At 61.6% G+C, this 16,994-nt stretch overlaps 1 protein-coding gene across 1 annotated transcript; it reads left to right on the forward strand.

Annotated features, from left to right (window-relative positions):
- Positions 1-2,106: 2,106 nt before the first annotated feature.
- ANKRD13D (ankyrin repeat domain 13D) lies at positions 2,107-16,889 on the forward strand. The gene is made up of 15 exons (XM_077820818.1): positions 2,107-2,288; positions 4,649-4,784; positions 5,226-5,350; positions 6,188-6,233; positions 6,628-6,771; positions 7,179-7,368; positions 9,168-9,234; positions 9,596-9,677; positions 10,720-10,781; positions 11,018-11,148; positions 11,531-11,688; positions 12,827-12,991; positions 13,209-13,372; positions 13,777-13,856; positions 15,608-16,889. The coding sequence occupies exons 1-15, from the start codon at positions 2,199-2,201 to the stop codon at positions 15,897-15,899; spliced, it is 1,932 nt and encodes a 643-aa protein (XP_077676944.1). The 5' UTR covers positions 2,107-2,198; the 3' UTR covers positions 15,900-16,889.
- Positions 16,890-16,994: the final 105 nt, after the last annotated feature.

Below are 16,994 nucleotides of genomic sequence, written 5' to 3' on the forward strand. Positions count from 1 at the left end.
TACCTGCAGAGTGCCATGCTCTGGGGGAGGGGGGGGTGTCTTTCTCATGCCTAACCAATCTGTGCCTTGTGCGCCTTGTGGTGGGTAAAGATCCCTGGCACGTTTGGGGAGAAGCAAGTTCATCATCCTGGCTTCCTGGCCAGCTTGACTGACTCCAGCCTGCCTCCCTGCATTCCTTTGTTGGCATTCCCCATGATTCCCCATGATTCACCATCACTGCCTTTCCTAACCTCTCATTATCCCTGCAGAACGTGGTGCCCTGTACCCCGTGGGGGGGCACCTCCCCAGATCCAGATGCCCTCGTGCCAAATCAGCTCTGCCTGCAAACAGGAAGCACAGATGGCAGCAGGGCTTGCATCACAGCAACTGACCCAGCCTCCCTAAGATCCTCCAAGCTGGCCTGAAGCAGCCAGGATGCCCAGGGTAGCCAAGTCCCGGGCTTGCCGCGAATGCAGGACCCCAAATTGGGAGATGCCTCAGCAAGCTCCCAGGCTGAGGTGTATGGGTGGGAAGCAACCAGAGCAAAATGTAACCATTCCTGCTAGCCAGATTCTTGTGATGGGGGTTGCTCTGGTCTTTTAAACTGCCACTATGGCTCACCCCAGAGGTGACTGCATCTCATTGTTGGGTAATGCTTATAAATATGGCTGCTGCATCCCACCCCAGAGGTGGCTGCATCTCCATTTTGGGTATTATTTATATATATATATGGCTGCATCTTAGTGCCTGGTTTTAGTTATATATACAGCCGCTGCATCCCACCCCAGGGATGGATACATCACAGTGCCTGGTATTACTTACATATAGAGCAGCTGCATCCCACTCCAGAGGCACCTGCATCTCAGCACCAGGTGAGGGATCCCAGTGTAAACAGCTACTGCACCATGTCCCAGAAGAAGCTGCATCTTAGTGCTGCTGGATTAAGCAATTCCACCCTCATGCTATGTAGCTGGTTAAAGAACTTTCTGGTCGGTCAAGATGAACAGTGCTGCAAAAAGGGGATGAGCCAATTTGAGGCTGATTTCACTGGAAACTACATTCCACCCATAGGGGCAGCGGTAAGGCTGCAGGTATTTATTTGCATGGTAGTTGCATAAGAGCCCAGCAGTGTAGCAGGACCCCTGTTGTGCTAGGTGCTGTACACACAGAACACAGTCCCTGCCTCAGAGAGCTGACAGTCACAGGGTACAGTGTTACAGCCAGTGGAGGTGGCAGATCTGTGCTAGCCCTAAACTAGCTGGGGTAGGGAAGAAAAGCCATAATGATATGGCGGTTTGGGCTAGCCACCCCAATACCAGCCTGTGCTGGAGCCTGAGTACAGGCTGCGGGTGCCAAGAGTCCTGCTATGGCCAAGACTCCATGCATCTGAAAAAGTGGGTTTTTTACCCACAAAATCTTATGCCCAAATCAATCTGTTAGTCTTTAAGGTGCCACCGGACTCCTGGTTGTTTTTGTGGCTACAGACTAACATGGCTACCACTCTGATAAGAGTCCTGGCATTGCTAGTCCTGCCCACATGACAATTGCACCTCCACTTTGGAGTGTAGATGCATACTGTGTGCTTCCACAGTACAATAAGGTATTATTATCAGGGCCTTATCACAGGGGGCGGCTCAGGTGACCTATGGGGCAGGCAGGGCTAAGATGCCACAAGGGGGACAGTTAGGATGCAGGGGAGACAGGTGGCCCATGGAGGGGGGCCGTTAAAATGCAGGAGGCGGGCAGAGCTAAGGTGGCCTCAGTGGAAGGGAACAGGGATCAGATGCCCCAAAGGAGGGCAGTTAAGATGCAGGGGGCTGGGCTAAAATGCCCCAACGGGGCCAGTTAATCTATGGCTGGGCAGGGCTGAGATGCCCCAAGGGGGTAGTTAGGGTGCAGCGGGGCAGGGCTGAGATGCCCCAAGGGGGGGTAGTTGGGGTGCAGCGGGGCAGGGTTGAGACTCCCCCGCGGGCAGTAAGCTGGGGGGCAGGTGCGGAACGGCCCCCCGGGGCGGTGTAGGGCTCGGGCGGAGCCCGGTCGGGGGCGCCAGGGCCCAGCGAGGCCGCCCGCCGCGCTCCGCCCAGCGACGCGCCGCGCTCCGCCCCGCCGCCCCCGGCCGCTGCAGCGATTCCGGGCCAGGCCCCGCGTCCGCCGCCCGGAGCCGCCAGCGCCGCGCAGGGCAGCCGCAGCCTCGGCCGGGCTGGGGACATGGTGACGGGATGGCCCGGGCCGGAGACGCCTTCCCGCTGCACCTGCTGGCCTGGCACAACCGGCACCAGGCGCTGGAGAGCGAGCTGCGCACTGGGCAGGTGCGGGACCCCCCGGGATTTTCCCCACCCCGCCGGGCACTCGCGGGACCCTCTCCGGGACCCCCCACCCCACCACGCGGGACCCTCTCTGGAACCCCCACCCCGCCGGGCACCCGCGGGAAGCTCCCTGGGACATCCCACCGGACCCCACTGGTACCCCTGGGGATCCCCCCGCTCTGCTGTGCACTCCTGGACCCCCCGGGATCCCCTCACCCCACCACGCACCCCTAGAACCCCCCTGCTCCACTAGCCCTGGGATACCCCCCACTCTGCTGGGCACCCCTGGGACTCCCTACCCAGCTTTGCCCAGCACCCCTGGAACTCTTCCCAGGACTTATCCCACCCCACCAGGACCCCCCACATCCTTCCAAGCACTATGGGATCCCCTAAGCTCCCAGAATCCCCCTATCCCATTGTGACACCACCAGAACCCCTCACTCCAGCACCCACTACCCTACCAGGCACCCCTGGGCAACACATTGCGGGCACCCACACCCTGCTGGGTGAATCCCTATTCCTCCAAACCCCCACCCCCAACCCCACCCTGGACCCCCTTGCATTCTCCACCCCACCAGGCACCAGCCATTCCTTGACTCCCCAGCATTCTCCACCCCAGGACCTCCATCCCGCGAAGCACTCCCCATTCCACTGACCCCCGTCCCAGCAAGCACCCTGCCAGTCTGCTGGGTACTGGTCACCTGGCAACCCCTATACCCCCAGGACCCCCCATTCTGTTGGGACTCCGCAGAATCCCCCACTCCACTGGGCATCCCTACCCTGCTGCAGCCGCCCCTGGGGAACCCCACCCATCAGGCACTTCTGGGACCCCCTAATCCCACCAGGAGCCCCACCCTACCAAGCACCCCTCAGGACCTCTCACCCCAGCAGGCGCACTTGGAACTCCACACTGCTGGGACCCCAGGGCACCCCACCCCCCCATGGGTAGCCCCACCACAGGGACCCACTAACTCCTCCCAGGACCCTCACCCCACTGAGCACACCCCTCCCCTGGGGCTCCCTCCATGGGGACCCCTGGGACTTCCCCCACCCCATCAGGAACCCCCACCATAGGTACCCCGTAACCCACTTGGGATATCCCACTCTGGCGCGCGCATACACACCCACCACTGAGCATCCCCTACTAACTCCTATTCCTATACTAGGTACCCCCCACCCCTGAACCTCAATCCAGCATCCCACTAACCCTGCATCACCACTCCCCAGGTGTCCCCTAATCCCATATCCCCCCACTGGGTACCCCCTAAACCCGGGGACCCCCTAATCCCCATTCCTCTACCCAGGATCCCCACTCTCCATTTCTCCACTCTGGTACCCCAATCCCAACCCAATACCCTCTCTACTCACCCCTCTGGGTAGCCTCCATCCTTTCATCTGGTACCCCACACCAGGACCTCTATCCTTTCCACTTTGGTACCCTCGCTAGTTACCCCTAACCCCCTCCTTCTGGTACCCCCCAGTACCCCATTGAGGAGTCACCCCACATCCTCACCCCATTATCTGCACCAGGTACCCTCTTAATCCTACCCCTATCATTGCCCCATTATATACCCCGACCCTGGTACCCCCACCCTCCATTCCTCCACCTGACGCCTCTACCCAGCATCCATCCCACCAGGTACCCCCCACCCCAGGTTCCCCTGGTTCCTCTTTCCCTCCACCTGCCCCCTCCCTCTCCACCAGCATCACTCCAAATGGCACCAGGTACTGGAGAGCAAGCAGCACCTGGGCAGCCCCTGGCTCTTACTTCCCAATCAGCTCCCCCTGCCCCAATCCCTCTCACTAGGTCCCCACATTCCCCAACTGGTACCAGGCACTGGAGTGTGATCTGCTCACAGGGCAGGTGTGGGATCCACCCCAACCCAACCCATAGCCCAACCAGCACTGGGCTCTGGAGAGTGATCTCGGGGCATAAACCGACATCCCCTGCCCTCAGCACCCCCCATGACCCATATCTGCCTGCAGCCCACCACAACCACAGTCAGGAGCTTGACAAGAAGTTGGGAGGAGCCATAGGGGAAGGGGGCAGGACAAGGCACCTCAACGTCCCCTCACTGCCATGGGAGGGGCACCTCTGTGCATAAGTGAGGCTGAGGAGCTGGGCAGGAGAGTCCCCTTGTGGGGGAAGGGGGCAGGCAGGAATGGGACCTAGGAGTCCGGGATGGCAGTGGGGGTGTTCATCCATAGAGGCCCAACAGCTTCCAGCCCCAGCAGAGAGGCCAGAGCCCAGGATGGTGAATGGGACCCAGGCCTCCAGAACAGCAGTGGTACATTTGGGGCCCTAGCTTAGCCCATTGGGGAGTTGGGGGTGTACAGCTGTTGACCCTGTGGTTCCCGTTCAGCACGATATCGAGTTGATCGACCCACGGGGCCGCACGCCCCTGGAGCTGGCCGTGTCGCTGGGCAACCTTGAGTCGGCCCGGGTGCTGCTGCGGCACAACGCCAACGTGGGCAGGGAGAATGCCAATGGCTGGACAGGTACTGGCAGGGGGAGCACATGGAGCTGGGGGAGGGCAGGTATTGGGAGCTGGGGGGAGCAGATATGGGGAGTCGGGCGGCTCTGGTGCCAGCCCCTCTGCTGCATGGCTCCTGCCCTATGGCACGGAATTTCTCCCCCACCAGCTGCTGGAGGTCTCAGCTGGAGTCTTGGCCTGCCCTCTGCCATGCTCCTCGGGGCTGGTGCCCCTGAACCTGACATTCAGACCTGGACTTTGCCAGCAAAGGGCCCTGTGTTGTGCCGTTGGGTACCTGGCTTTGCCTGCCCAGGGCAATGGGTTGGTGCTGGCCATGCCCGGGGGTGTGTGCAGGGGAGGGAGCTGGCTTGGATGCCAGTGTGTAGGGGGGACAGGCAGTGCCCTGCACCTGATGGCTCCGTGTTGCTCCCTCTCTACTCCCCCTCTCCTGCCATCCCGCCCCCAGTCCTGCAGGAGGCCGTCAGCACTGGGGACCCTGAGATGGTGCAGCTGGTGCTCCAATATCGTGACTACCAGCGTGCCACTAACCGCCTGGCTGGCATCCCCGAGCTGCTCAACAAACTGCGCAGGGTCAGTGTGTGCGTGTGCCCCCAGCCAGCTTTGCCCTGGGGTACAGACACCCACCCGGGACCCCAGCCCCCTGGCACCCCCATTCTGGGGTACAGACACCTCCCCCGGGACCCCAGGCCCTTGGCACTCCTGCTGTGGGGTACAGACCGCCCCGGGAGCCCCACTGTGGGGTACAGAGCCCAAGGGACCCCAGCCGCCTGCCAGCCCTGTCCTGGGGTACAGATACACACACCCTGGGAACCCAGCCCCCTGGCACCCCCACCCTGGAGTACAAGCCCCCCACACCCCCACGGGACCCCAGCCTCCTGCCATCCTCACCCTGGAGAATAGACCTCCCCCAGAACCCCAGCCCCCTGGCACTGCTGCCCTGGGGTACAGATGCCCCCTCCCTGGAACCCCATTCCTCTGGCACCCTCGCCCTGCCAGCCCCTAGGTGCTCCCTGAAAGCTAAGCCCTGGGCACCCACAGTGCAATGGATCCTCCTGCTGCCCCTCTGGGGATGCATCTGGGATCCCCCAGGATCTTGGACAGGAGCATACCTCGGATCTCCCCCAGCCCTGGGGATTTCCCAGTCTGAGATCTGTCCCCCAGGATCTCTGCTGGGATCCCCTCACTTCCCCTGGGATCCTGTTCTTACCCCCCACCCCCCATCAGGTCAGGGAATTCCCCTCATCTCCAGATCCAGATCTCTCTTCCCCTGCCTCTCCCCGATCTGATCACTGCAAGGAATCCCCCTATGATCTCCCAGACCCCAATCTCTGCAGGGATTCCCCCCTCCCCGCAGACCCTGATCTCCCTCAACCTGATCTCATCCCTTTGCTGTCTCCTCTCTTCCAGGCCCCTGATTTCTACGTAGAGATGAAGTGGGAGTTCACCAGCTGGGGTGAGTCCGTCCCTGGGGGCTCACAGCAGGACACCCCCAGTCGCCTTCCCCAGTGCCAGATACCAGGGCTATCCAGCTACATGGAGGGGGGAGACTAGAGCCCCTTGGTCATTGTGCCCACCCAGCCCCTATCCTGCCCTGATCTGCCAGCAGCTGGTGCCTTCCTTTCTGGGAGCCGAGCCCTAGGGTGGGGGTTTGGGGTGAGGGAGCACTGCCTGGCAGTGTGAAGCCCAGCCCCATACTGGAGTTCCCGGTGGCTGGGAGGAGGAACTGCAGGCATGTGGACACAGACCCTCCCCAGCGGGGCGCAGGGCTGGGCTGTCAGCATGCAGGTGGGGCAGCTGCTTCCACTGCCACGCCCCTCCCCTGCTCACTCTCTGTCCCTCCCCCACAGTGCCCCTGGTCTCCAAGGTGTGCCCAAGCGACGTGTACCGGGTGTGGAAGCGTGGCGAGAGCCTGCGGGTTGACACCACCCTGCTGGGCTTTGAGCACATGACCTGGCAGCGCGGGCGGCGCAGCTATATCTTCAAGGGGGAAGGTCAGAGATGCCCCCAGCCTCCCCGGGTGGCAGGGCCCCCACCCCGTTCCTGTGCCCCTGGGGGAATGGGGCTCTGCTCCCTCTGGATGTCTGTGCAGGATGCACCTCCCCGATCTGGCTGAGTAGTAGAGCTGGGCCTCTTTCCACTCCCCCACATGAGGGGCTCCCAGAGATGGGACTGAGACCCCAGCTGGCCCAGCCCCAGGGAGGGGAATGGGGTCACCGCCAAAGGGAGTTAGTGCTCCATTGGGATATGGCTGCTGGGAAGGGCCAGGGAAGCAGTCCGCCTGCACCTAGAGTCCCAGAGGATCCTGGAGGGAGGCTGAGGCGACATCACCATGGCACCTCCAGCCCAGCCACGGGTGTGTGCGGCTGTGGCACTGATATGTCCCTTCTCCCCCGGCCAGAGGAGGGCGCCGTGGTGATGGAGGTGGATCACGACAAGCAGGTGGTCTACACAGAGACGCTGTCGCTGGCCCTGCACGAGCCGGAGCTGATGCTGGCTGCCATGCAGCCCACCGAGGAGCATGTGGCCAGCCGGCTGACCTCGCCCATCGTCTCCACCCACCTCGACACCAAGAACATCGCCTTCGAGCGGTGAGCTGGGGAGTGGAGGCATGCGTGGGGGGTATTCATGCAGGCTGACCGCATGGGAGCGGGCCTCTGAGAGGGGAGCGAGTGTGGGAGGCAGGGTGCATGAGGACATCCATGAGGGAGGTGGGGGAGTACATGACTGGGGAGGGAGGCTAGTGAAGGAGGAGCATGCGAGTAGTGCACAGGTGGTGGGTGAGGTGGCTGTGCATGAGATGTGCTTATGCTAGAGGCTGTGGACAGTGGGGGAGGGGGGATGGGCACGACTGACATTTGTGTGGTCGCAAATGGTGAGCGGGGCAGTGGATCCATGTGTGTGATGGGCCCTTGTACAACCACGTGTGCTAGTGAGCAGGGCAGGGGACCTGCATGTGTGATGGGCCCTTGTATGACGGCGGGCGCTAGTGAGCAGGGCAAGGGATCCGCATGTGTGATGGGCTCTTGTATGACCGCATGTGCTAGTGAGCGGGGCAGCGGATCTGCATGTGTGATGGGCCCTTGTACGACCACGTGTGGTAGTGAGCTGGGCAGGGGATCCACATGTGTGATGGGCTCTTGTGCGACCGCATGTGCTAGTGAGCAGGGCAGGGGATCCACATGTGTGACGGGCCCTTGTACGACCATGTGTCCTAGTGAGCGTGGGGTGGGGGGATAGTCTATGTGTGCGACAGGCCCTTAAACAACCATGCGTATCAGTGAGATAGGCAGGGGATCCTCATACAACTGCATGTGCTAGTGAGAGGGACAGAGGAATCCACATGTGCAACAGGCATTCATGTGACCACATGTGCTAGTGAGTGGGATGGGGGTGTCTTCATGTACAACGGACCCTTGTACGACCGTGTGTGCTAGTGAGAGAGGCAGGGGGTCCACATGTGCAATGGGCTCTCGTATGACCACATGTGCTAGTGAGCGAGGTGTAATCTGCGTGTGTGATGGGCACTATAGTGTGCGCTAGTGAGTGGGATGGGGCAGGAGTCCACATGTGCAATGGGCTCTCGTATGACCACATGTGCTAGTGAGTGGGGAAGGGGGGGTCCGCATGTGCAACCGGCCCTTGTATGCAATGGTCCCTCATATGGCTGCATGTGCGAATGAGAGGGGTAGGGGGTCTGTATATGCAACAGGCCTTCATGTGACTGCATGTGCTAGTGAGTGGGGTGGGAGATCTGTTTGTGTGACAGGCACAACTGTGTGTGCTAGTGAGTGGGTCGGGGGGTCCGCATGTGCGATGGGCCCTCATTTGGGTGCGTGTCTGAATGAAGGGGCAGGCAGTCCGTATATGCAATAGGCCTTCATATGATTGTGTGTGCTAGTGAGCAGGGCAGGGGATCTGCGTGTGTGATGGACACAATTGTGTGTGCTAGTGAGTGGGACGGGGGGTCCGCATGTGCGATGGACCCTCATACAACTGCATGTACTAGTAGCAGGGTGGGGGGATGTGCATGTGACAGACCCTCATATGACTGCTCATGCTAGTGAGCAGGGTTGAGGGGTGACCAGGCCTTTCCTTGGGCATCTTGTCTTTCAGCACCGTGCCTGCCCTTGGGGTTGGAGAGCAGAGCCAGGGCTGGGAGGTGCACGTGCCCGCAGCTCTTGTGCAGCAGCCCTGCTCACACCTAGACACTGAAAGGAGGTGCCAGGGAGGAGCAGAGCTGGGCTTGAGCAGCTCCTGACTGGAGGGAGCCTGGGGGAGACGCAGCCAGGCATTGGGGCATATGGGGGAGGGGAGGGGTCTGTCTAGGGCAGGCTGAGGCAGAAGTGGAGGAACGCAGCATCTGACCCAGCCATTCCCATCTTGGCAGGAATAAGTCTGGGATCTGGGGCTGGCGCTCGGAGAAGATGGAAGTGATCAGTGGCTATGAAGCCAAGGTAAATCCCCATCCTGGGGGTGCAGGGGATGGGAACCTTAACTGGGAGGGGAAGACTGGGATGGGGTGGGACCCAGACCTCTGGGATGGCAGTGTGAAGTCCTTGCTTGTAGGGGCTTCACAGCTCACAGTTCCCCGAGGGAGGAGAGACTAGGATGGGGAATGGGACCCAGGTGTCTAGGAGCAGGAGGAGGTGATTACCGATACGGGTCTCGTACGACCGCATGTACTAGAGACACCAAACCAGCAAATGGGACTCAGGTGTCCAGGATGGCAGCACAAGGTGCTCACCCCTCTGGGGAGTAGCTCATGGGTGGGCTGGGGGGGCTGGGAAAACTGATTTGCGCCCCATGTCCTGGCAGGTTTACAGCGCCAGCAACGTGGAGCTCATCACTAAAACAAGAACCGAGCACCTATCGGACCAGGACAAGTCCCGCACCAAAGGTAACACGCTGTCCCTAGCCAACCAATCAGAACATGCAGTCTGCAATGACCCGCCCCCTTCCCCTCTGACACACCGACCCTGGACATCCAATCACAGTGCCAGATCCACACACATGAACAGCATAGGATTGCCAACTTGCTAATATTCAAAAGCTGGATACTCCAGCAGGAGTGCCGGAACCTCCCCTGCCCTGCCTCTTCCCCTGAGGGGCCCCCCCTCCTCCTTCCCCCCCCTTCATCCCTGTTGCTCGCTGCTTTTCCCCTCCCACTCTCCGGGTCAGGATGGGCTTGCCTGCGGAGCCAGGGCTGGGAGCTGCAGCTGCCCGATGAAGGCAGGAGGTGGCCGTGGCTGAGTGGGGCTGGAGCAGGTGATGACCCAATGCCTCTCCACCTCCCACACCCGAAGTAACTGGACATTGGGTGTCCAGTCAGTAGATCTGACCAGACACTGTCAGGTCCCCATTTCAGTCGGACTTTCCAGTCGAAAACCGGACATTTTGCCACCCTAGCACAGCACCCCTTCCCCTGCGACTGTCCACCCTGGCCCCAGCCCTCTGTTCAGACGGCCCCCTCCCACTCTGATATACCCACTCTGGACATCCAATCACAGCACCCCAACCCTCCCCCTCTGACATGCCGACCCACTGTGCCCTGTACTTCCCCTTTTGACAGACCTTCCAATCACAGCACCCACCTACAAGGGCCTGGCCCCATGCCCTGATCCTCCCGTTACAGTACCACACCCATCCCTCCCCTCCAGTCACTACCCCACAGACAACAGCCCGTCTCTCCACCTGTCCATCATGGCTCAGGCCCCACCCCCCGAGCACTTGTGTAAGCTGCCCCCCATGCTGAGCATTCTGTATCCACACCCACATCAGATCTGATTGGCCCTAGCCGATTAGCTGATTGGCCCTAGCCTGTACCCCAGGGCACAGAATGAGCGTGGTGGGTGTTTCCTCAGGGGTGGGGGAGGTGTGGGAGGGAATTCATACACTCTAGGGAGGTCTTTGAGTCTAACCTACTCCCACCCACCCCATAGGCTCCAAGACACCCTTCCAGTCCTTCCTGGGGATCGCCCAGCAGCATGCCTCCCACAATGGGGTGAGTGACGGGCCCCCCATCTGCTCTGGGAACTTGAGACACGCGTCTGGTGTGGCAGGGATCAGGGCAGAGGTGTCACGTTCCCAGCCACGAGGGTAGAATCTGGGGATGGGGCTGTTTGAGGGTTAGGGGTGGGGAGAATACAGCAAGCGAGGGGGAATTCAGCACAAGGGGCACAGCTAGATAGCACGTGAATCGGGGATCTGATTCCCCCTCCTCATGCCTGCCCCCTCCAGGCCCCCGTGCTGCAGTCCGCCACCCTCACCAACCCCACGGCCATCACCCCGGAGGAGTACTTTGACCCCAGCTTCAACCTGGAGGCCCGCAACATTGGCCGCCCTATTGAGATGTCCAACAAAGTGCAGAGGTGAGGTGCAGGGTTGGGGTCTGGGATGACAGCAGAGTGGGAGAATGCGCTAGAGGAGCGGAAAGAGTCGCTCTGCACTCTCAGCCAGTGATACTGTGGGGCATGGAAAATCCACCCTAATTCTAGCTCCCCTCTGCCAGAGAATGGGATCCAGGTGTCTGGGATGGCAGGGCAGGTGTTCACCCCTAGAAGTTCCTGCAGCTCCCTGCCCCCAGAGTGAAGGAGAGGCCAGGACAAGGAATGGGACCCAGGTATCTGGGACAACAATGTTGAGTGCTTGCCCCTAAAGGGCGCCAGGCCTGGTCCCTTGCTCTGCGTAGCCAGTGCTGTGCAGGAAGAGGGGCTGGGGCAACTGGTTGTGATGCTCCCCCGGCCATGACAGGTTCAAGGCCACGCTGTGGCTATGTGAGGATCACCCCCTGTCACTGGTGGAGCAGGTGACGCCCATAATTGACCTCATGGCCATCAGCAATGCCCACTTCGCCAAGCTGCGTGATTTCATCACCCTCAAGCTGCCGCCTGGATTCCCTGTCAAAATCGGTGAGTGGGGCTTTTGGGGAAGGGGCAGGGCTGCAAACAGGGGAGGGGCAGTGGTGAGGGAGAGAAGGTAGCAGATCTGATGGGGAGTGGCCTGGCTGGATTTGGAGAGCAATAGAGGTGGACAGGGGATGGGTGGAGGGGAAGGAATGGCTAGTATCTGGGGAGTCTGAGGGGCACAGGGATGGCTGGAGATGTGGTGGGAATTGGGGGAAATGAGGGCCAATTGTGGGGGGGATGAGGGTTGGCAGGGGTCCCCCAGAGTAGGGGGGAGTTGGAGTGGAGTGGCAGGGATTGGGGGCAGGGGAGTTGGGAGGGGTGCAAGGACCATGGAGAAGGGTGACTGGCATGATGGGCAAGGAGGGGCAGGGATCACGATGGGGACAGGTGGCTGGGGGCCATGGGGAGCTGGGTTGGGGAGAATGGGGGAGCTGGAGAGGGGTGATTATGGGGCAGGGGAGGGGCAGCAGGGATCACGAGGGGGACTGGAGTATGGGGGAGCTGGGGGGGGGGTCTGAGGGGCAGAGGAGGTGTGGCAGGGATCATGAGGGGGAGGGGTGGCTAGGGTTGTGAGGAGCTGGGCTGGGGTGGCTGGGGGAGGTGGGGAGGGGTGGCAAGGATCATGAGAGCAGTGGGGTCTGGGGGCCAGGGAGGATAGGGCAACTGGGGGTGAGGGTCTGAGGGGCGGGGGAGGTGCGGCAGGGATCATGAGCAAGGAGGGGTGTCTGAGGGCTGTAGGGAGCTGGGCCGGGGGGGCTGGGGGCCGGAGAGGATGGGGGAGCTGGGGAGGGGCAGCAGGTATCCTGAGTGGGAGGGAGGCTGGGAGCCAGAGAGAGTGGGGGAGATGGGGAGGGGAGTCTGAGGGGCAGGGGAGGTGCGGCAGGGATCATGAGGGGGAGTCGTGGCTGGGGGCTGTAGGGAACTGGGCTGGGGAGGATAGGGGAGCTGGGGAGGGGTGGTTATGGGGCAAGGGAGGTGCAGCAGGGATCATGACAGGAAGGGGTGGCTGGGGGCCATGGGGAGCTGGGGTGGGGGGGCTGATGGGCAAGGGGCATGCCTGGGGGCTGTACCATCTGTTGCTCCCAGTGTCTCACGCTGTCATGTTCATACACACACACACACACACACACATACACACCAGAGATCCCCCTCTTCCATGTGCTCAATGCACGAATCACCTTCAGCAACCTGTGCGGGTGTGATGAGTCGTTGAGCTCCGTGCGGGTCTGCGGCCCTGCCCCCAGCTCGTCTCCAGGGGACGCCAGAGAGCCAGCTGCAGGGGCAGAGGCGCCCCCCAACCCCAAAGGTAGGGGAACCTGCAAGGGGCTGGGGGGCTGTGCACACCAGGCATCTCACTGCAAATTCCACAGTGACCCCAGTCTCCATGGGGTCGAGGGCCAAGGCAGTGTGTGTGTGGGATGGGTGTCTCTCTGGGCAGGGCAGACTCCTACGGGTGGAGCAGTGTGTCTGTGATCCTAGTAGGGTATGGGACCCCCCACTCTCACCCCTCCCCCTTTCCCCAGTATTCCCGTTCCCCTGCGAGGTGGACCCGGTGGTGTTCGAGGTGCCACAGGGCTATGCTATGCTGGGCGCTGGCCGCAACGAGCCCATGCGGGACGAGGATGACGACCTGCTGCAGTTTGCCATCCAGCAGAGCCTGCTCGATGCTGGCACCGAGACTGACCAGGTGAGATCCGGGCCAGGACTTTTCCCTCTCAGGGCGCCAGCTCCAATCCGGCCTTAGGGTGGGGGGACTGATGGGCTTAGAGGGGGCAGGGAATGGGACATGGGGCCTCTCCCCACGTGGGGCACTGGCTCTGATTCAGCCCCAGGGTGAGGGGACTGGTGGGCTCAGAGGGGCAGCGAATGGGACGTGGGGCCTTTCTCCTCTAGGGGGCACTGGCTGGCTCAGGGGGACCTGGAATGGGGGACAGGGCCTTTCTTCTCCAGGGCATGCCAGCTCCCTACTTTTGTTCCTGTCCGGTTGATGTGGGGAGCTGTCTGGCTGGTTCAGGGGTGTGGGATTTGGGGTCTCTGATTCAGCCAGGGAGGGGAATATTCCCGTGTTCTGATTGGTGCCCTGGACTGCAGGTGACTATCTGGGAGGCGCTGACCAACACGCGCCCAGGCTCCAACCCCCCTTCCTATGATGAGGAGTTGCAGCTGGAGCGGTAAGTGCTGGGGTGAGACAGGATTCATGCCAGGCCTCCGTGGGCAGCAGGCCCCTACCTTCCATCCCTGGCCTCCCACATAGCCATTCTCTGGGCTGGCAGGGTGAGGCAGGGGCTGGTCAGTGTGGGTGGGGCTGTGAGGTGGTCGGGGGTGGGGCTGTGAGAGGCAGGTGTTGGTTGGTGGGGGGTGGGGCTGTGAGGGAGGGGCTAGTTGGTGGGGGCAGGGCTGTGTGGAAGTGGGTGGCAGGTGGGGCTGTGAGATGCAGGTGTTGGTGGGTGGGGACAGGGCTGTGACTGAGGGGCTGGTCGGCAGGTCCGTCCCTAGCTCTTCTGGTGTCTTATGCAGCCACAGGCGGAAGCGGGGCGGGGGAGGCTGTGTGGGCCCCACCCCAGGCCTCAACGGGGTGGGGGGGGGCTGGCCACTTCCTGCAGGAAGTGGAATGACCTGGCCCCAGCCTGCTCCGCTCCCCTGGCTTTCAGCCGTGCTGCCGGCGAGTGCTGGGGGGGGGGTTCCCCCCAAGTCTGGGAGCCAGGGGAGTGGAGCAGGCTGGGGCTGGGTCACTCCACTTCCCGCAGTGGCCAGCCCCTGTCTCCCTCAGAGGCCTGGGGCCCCACACAGCCCCCTCCCACCGTGGAGGCCTAGTGCCAGCTCCCCCTGCTCCCGCCCGCGGAGGCCTGGGGCCCCAAGCTGTCGTCCTCCCCGGCTCCCGGATGCAATCTTCAGGGGAGTGAGGGCAGGACTGGGGAGAGGCGGGGTGGAGCAGAGGCGGAGGCCCTGCACAAGAGCCGGAGCAGGGGCTGGAGGAGCACGTAGCTGCGCCGGGCACCAGGAAATTTGGTGCCCCAAATTTCTTGGTGCCCTACGCAGCTGTGTACTTTGTGTATGGGTAAGGATGGTCCTGCTGGACGGTGGCGGGGCTGTGAGAGGCAGGTGCTGGTCAGTGAGGGGATGGGATGGGACTGGGAGAGGCAGTTCCTGGTTGGTGGGGGAAGAGCTGTGAGGGAGGGGCTAAGGACTGTGTGGGAGAGGCTAGTCGGAGGGGGGCTGTGAGGGAGGGGTGACTTGGTGGGGGCGGGGCTGTGAGGGAAGGGCTGGTCGGTGGGGGCGGGGCTGTGAGGGAAGGGCCGGTTGGTGAGGGAGAGGTTGGTCATGGGGAGCGGTGCTGTGAGGGAGGGGCTGGTTGGTGGGGGGCAGGGCTGTGGGGGGGTCTGTGAGGGAGGGGATGGGACTGAGAGGCAGGTGCTGGTCGGTGGGGGCAGGGCTGTGAGAGGCAGGTTCTGGTTGGTGGGGAGCATGGCAATGGAGAAAGGACAGGGCTGTGAAGGAGGGGCTAGTTGGTGGGGGTGGGGCTGTGAGGGAGGGGCTAGTTGATGGGGGCAGGTGCTGGTTGGTGGCGTGATGGGATTGTCAGAGGCAGATGCTGGTTGGTGAGGGTGGGGCTATGAAGGAGGGGCTGGTTGGTGGGGGGTGTGGCTGAGAAGAAGGGGCAGAGCTGTGAGGGAGAGGCTGGTCATGGGGGCGGTGCTGTGAGGGAGGGGCTGGTTGGTGGGTGGCGGGGTGGTGGGGGCGGGGCTGGTTGGTAGGGGGACGGGGCTGTGAGAGGCAGGTGCTGCTTGCTGGGAGTGGGGCTGTGGAGGGGCTAGTTGGTGTGGGGAGTGGCTGTGAAGAAGGGATGCAACTGTGAGGGAGAGGCTGGTCTTGGGAGGCAGGACTGTGAGAGCAGTTGCTGACACGCATCTCTCTCCCCCAGCGCCATCCAGGAGAGCATATTCCTGCAGTCGGGGCAGGGCCTGGCTGCAGCTGAGTCTGGTGGCGGAGGCAACGGCAACAACAGCATCGTCCCTCTTGAGGACAGCCTGGCACCTAGCACCAATGGCTCCTCCTCCTCGGCCCTGCCTCCCCCGGCCTACCCCAGCTTCGACGAACAGCTGCGCCTGGCCATGGAGCTGTCATCGCGGGAGCAGGAGGAGCAGGAGCGCCGGCGGCGTGAGGAGGATGAGGAGCTGCAGCGCATCCTCCAGCTCTCCCTGACGGAGAAGTAATGCCCCTCCTACCAGCAGGGGGCCCTGAACCCAGCCTCCCCCAAGACTCCCAGGGGCTCCCCAGTGCCCTGGCTTTGCTGTTGTATTTTTAACCTTGAGGGGGGTACCCGTCCCATTCCCCACCCCCTGTCTTGCAGGGGGCAGGACTGGACTTGACGAGACACCCTCTGCCTTTCCCAGGGCTCTTAGTCCCGCTGCCTCTTGGGTCTTATTTAATTTAACTCTTTTTTTTTTTATGGTTATTCTATTCCCCCTGCCTGGTGGAGGAAAGTTTTGTACAGCTAGGAGGAAACTGAAGAATGAGGGAACAGAGGAGAGGAGGAGCAACAGAGTGGCAGAGGCTAAGGAGAACCCTCGGCTATAGAGAAAGCAGTTTCCAACTGGACTCTTAATACATGTTGGTGGAGGTAGTGGGATTCTGAAACTGGGACACACTCACTCTGTCCTGTCAGCCCACGTGGGCAATAGAGGTGAGGGCAATGAACGGGTGGGGTTAGAGATGATGGGGCAGGGCCAGAAACCAGATGACTAGGGTGGGGATGCTACATTCATGGGAGCTGTGGGATGTGGCACTCAAATAGAAGCAGGGCCAATAATTTTCAGTCCTCTGTTTCACCTCCCGAACCCCCTGTGTGTAGCTGCCATGTCCTCTCCTGCCTGTTTAATTTATTTTATTTATATCTCTGCAGCTCTAGAATGGGGAGGGCGAAGGGTGGGTTTTGTTTTTTTAACTCAACTCCAAAGGTTGGAAGGGGAACAGCTGCATTGAACGGTGGCTCCTGGCACCCGCAGGGGCTGGGTGCGGGCCTCTGTGCAGCAGGAACCATGAAATAAAAAGGAGAAACCAACCAACCCCCTGGCTCCAGCTCCCTTCATTCTGCATGTTGCACCCTTCGGCCTGGGCCTTTACTGGTGCATCAGCTGCCTGAGAGAGGGAATGGAGCCAGCATCCTGCTTGGAGCATTCCCTCCGCTCTGGAGTCCCTCTCTGGCCAGCTTCCCCCAATGCAGATGGGATCCCTGAGGGGGCACCGTGTCCTGCTGGCACTGGGAGGCCTTGCTGCTTATCTGGGGGCTTGGTTGCATCTTGCTTCTT

Source organism: Eretmochelys imbricata, chromosome 6, assembly GCF_965152235.1.
Source record: "Eretmochelys imbricata isolate rEreImb1 chromosome 6, rEreImb1.hap1, whole genome shotgun sequence".
Taxonomy (NCBI): domain Eukaryota; kingdom Metazoa; phylum Chordata; order Testudines; family Cheloniidae; genus Eretmochelys; species Eretmochelys imbricata.